The 3580-nt window shown below is 34.9% G+C and overlaps 1 protein-coding gene across 1 annotated transcript in view; it reads right to left on the reverse strand.

Annotated features, from left to right (window-relative positions):
- LOC109826280 (cytokinin riboside 5'-monophosphate phosphoribohydrolase LOG1-like) overlaps window positions 1–1404 on the reverse strand; it is a 3456-nt gene extending 2052 nt beyond the window's left edge. The window contains exons 1-4 of the mRNA XM_020393291.1: window positions 1203–1404; window positions 822–919; window positions 698–728; window positions 5–104 (exon numbers count right to left, since the gene is read on the reverse strand). Coding sequence (XP_020248880.1) covers window positions 5–104; window positions 698–728; window positions 822–919; window positions 1203–1313 — 340 coding nt within the window. The 5' untranslated portion in view covers window positions 1314–1404. The remainder of the gene's footprint in view (window positions 1–4; window positions 105–697; window positions 729–821; window positions 920–1202) is intronic.

The raw sequence follows: 3580 nt of genomic DNA on the forward strand, positions 1-3580 counted from the left end.
TCACCTGGTAAAGCAACAAAAGCATCAGCATGTCGAGCCATCTCGGCCTTTCTTTGATGCATTCCTGATACAGCTCTGACCTCTCCTACTGTCTCTCCAGTTATCTGAAAATGCAAAATTGATATGACAATACGTAGGCCATCTTCTTGTGGGGATTTGATTTGCTTAAGAGAGGTCTTCTGAAAGGAATTTGATAACGTTTCACATAATTCCGAAGGTATTTTTCACAAAAAGAAAAAAAAACTACTGGATTTTCAAGAACCATAGTTGTACCATAACATTAAAAGATAAAACACAATTAATAGGACAAAAGAATAGGAAAAGAAAGAAGAACCAAATAGGACAAAAGATGGCTCCAGAAAAAAAAACTACTGGATTTTCCGAAGGTATAATTCCGAAGATATCTCGATGAATAGGACAAAAGATACACGTAAAAAAAAAGAACCAAATACAAATTAACTTCAATAGGAAAAACTAAAAAAAGTACATCTGTGCCCGCACTAAGAAGGTAAAACACAATTAATTAATTACCTACATATCTACTTAATCGATTTTCCCAAAAAACAGTAAAAAAAAAATCGTTAATACTTCAAATGGCAGTAACAATGAAAAAGGAGGCGAAGCCTCACTTTATGAAAAAACCCGAAACATTTTCCTCTAAAGAATAAAAATAAAATAAAACAAAATGTGTTTGTACCTCTCTTGGCATTAGAGTCCTGGGAATCACCCTGAAAAAAGTATAAAGGAAAAAACAAGTAAATTCAAACTCTAATTAATCAGACAAATCCTTTTCATTATTATTAATTCAATCAAATACTGACCCAATGACATGACGGCCGCCGTCATAAACGGCCTGTGAAACAAGGCCCATGAGCCCAATACTCCCTCCGCCATAGACCAAATCTATGTCTCTCTTAACCTTCAATTTAACCACTATCATTCATTAATTAAGAAGATAATTAATAATTAATATTCTTAGAAATGGGTAAGTTACAGCCATCGCATATATGTCCACTAACATTTACTGTCCCTGAACTATTTCACTGGAACTTAACACCCCTTTCACCAGGGGGGGTTATCTGCCATATATACTTCCCAAAATGATAAGCACTACTGAAATACCCGAGGGATGATTCATGCTACTGAACGTATACACGAGGGGGTTATTTGAACTTTATCCTTTCGGAAAAAATGAGACTTACTAATTCATGGCCGAGCTCAATTGCAGCAATTTGATAGCTCTGCTTCTTCCCTGGGCTGCTCCCACAAAATACACACAACCTTTTGAACCTTGAAGATGGAGCTCTCTCCATTCTCTCTCTCTCTCTCTCTCTCTTCTCTCTCTTTCTCTCTAAGGAATTTCACTATATTTATTGTGGTGTTGTTTTCCCCCTCTCTGTTTATTAGCACTACGGAGGAGGAGGAGACGCGTTTGTCTTTTAAAAACCCATGAACTGCCATGAGATTTTGGTAGGGCCCACTGTGGTTTATCGTTTGAGGAGAAATTGGGAGTAAGGTATTGTGTTCCGCAGGAGCAATTAAGAAGGCCACCAGGACTCAATGCGCCTTGGCGGCCAATTAGATTAGTTGTTTTTTTTATATATTTTTATTTTTTTTGCCCCCTGTGAGAAAACTATATGATTTTGTCACGTGATTTACTAGGCCGCCTCTTATTAGATTAACTGTTTTACCATAACGAAATAGGTAATCATGGTAATCGAAAATTTATTGTTCAACCCCCCAACCCTATTTTCCAATTTAACAAGCACCCGTCGATGTCAATGAGATGTTAGTTTTGGTCCCAGCATAGGTAGTAGAGTTTGGGTTGACTTCTGGGTGCTACAATAGATGGTCATTCTAGGAGCAACGCATTTTGTTAAGGTTAAGTATCAGAAAACTTCTCTTTATTTTGGATGATTACAAGAGTAACCTCTAGGGGTGCTAAACCGTATCCGTATCCAAGAAAATATCCGTAACCATATCCGTTAGGATACGAATATGGTTACTCAAATCTATAACCGATAGGATATGGTTACGGATATGGTTTTGTAGTGAAATATCAGTATTCGTATCCGAAATATCCGAATACATATTAGTCATACTCTTACGATAGTTTCGATTCTTAGATTATGGATTTGTGGTTAATTTTGATGATCAAGATGTCTAATCTTAACTTTTCAATTATAATGAACATATTAACAAACTATTTTGTATCACATGAACTATGTTTTTCTCAATACTATGTAGTTTTCTCATATCTGTTTTGTATATGCATGCATATCCGCTTGTATATCCGTAACCGTATCCGATTTTAGCGGATATGGTTATAAATTTTTCTTACCGAGGTATATCCGTATCCGTATCCGCATCCGAGATGGGTAAGCGGATATGGATATGATAAGCATCATACCGGAGCCGTATCCGGACCGAATGCACCCCTAGTAACCTCTCATAGCTTTCACAACATTAGAAAAAGCCCCTCTTAAGTTAGGGGTTATTAGAAAACCATCTTTAAATTTGAATTGGAAAAAACTTTTAACAACTTTAATGATAAGTTTCACTAACAATAATATTCACCTACCTTATTTTATTCACACATGCGAAAATTGTGTTTATGATATTCAGCTTTTTTTTGGGTGTGTGGGTGGGGTGGCGTGGGGTGGGGTGGGGTGGCGTGGGGGTTGTTCTGATAAACTGTAAACTCAAAGGGGATTTTTCTCATCACCCCTAAGTTAGGGTTTTTTTTTTTATATTTTGAACGCTATGCCGTGTAAACTGATTATGGTTTAGAGTTAAGGGGAGATATCTAATATTTTGAAAGCTATACGAGTTTAGGTGATAATTGTTTAAAGTTAATTGGAATTTCCTTATATTTAGCCTTTTTTTTAATTTGAAATTGCGATGCTTTTCTTGGGAAAAAAAAGTAAAGTGCTAGAACTTATTTTTATGAAGAAAGTTTTTGGCTACTTGTTAAGCATCCGAGGTGGGGAAGCTGTATCGTACCTCACGACTACAAACAAGAAGCAAGAAAGTATAAAATAAATACTGTTTTTGTTATTCCTTTTTTAAAAAAAAGTACCGTTCTAGCTTAAAATTATGTATTAGTGTAGTTTTTTTTGCAAAACTTTATTATAGGTCTTCAATGTATTAGCCAATTTTTATTGAGGTTTTAATATTTGAAAGTCATCAACATAGATCTCTAATATTCTCTTCGTAATCAAATTAGGTCCTTTTTGATATATTATGTTAGCTATTGCTAACGTGGCAGTTGATTGGACAGTCTCTCTCCTTTTTACCACGTAAACCCTTACAAGTTTTAAAAATTATAAACACCACTCCAAACCTTTTAAATATTATAATTATCCCCCTAAATTTTTCAAAAGCAGCAATTGATCCCCTAAAAAAATTTACAAACGCCCCTTAAAAGTTCTAAAAATTATAAATAGCACCTTGAATATTATTTGTAATTTTTAAACTTTCAAGAGGCTATTAGTAAAATTGTTGAGGGTTTGTTTATTAAAATTTGAGGGTCTATTCATAGTTTTTTAAACTTCTAGGAGCTGTTTGCATATTCTAAGCA

Source organism: Asparagus officinalis, chromosome 10 (genome assembly GCF_001876935.1).
Source record: "Asparagus officinalis chromosome 10, Aspof.V1, whole genome shotgun sequence".
In the NCBI taxonomy this organism is placed as follows: domain Eukaryota; kingdom Viridiplantae; phylum Streptophyta; class Magnoliopsida; order Asparagales; family Asparagaceae; genus Asparagus; species Asparagus officinalis.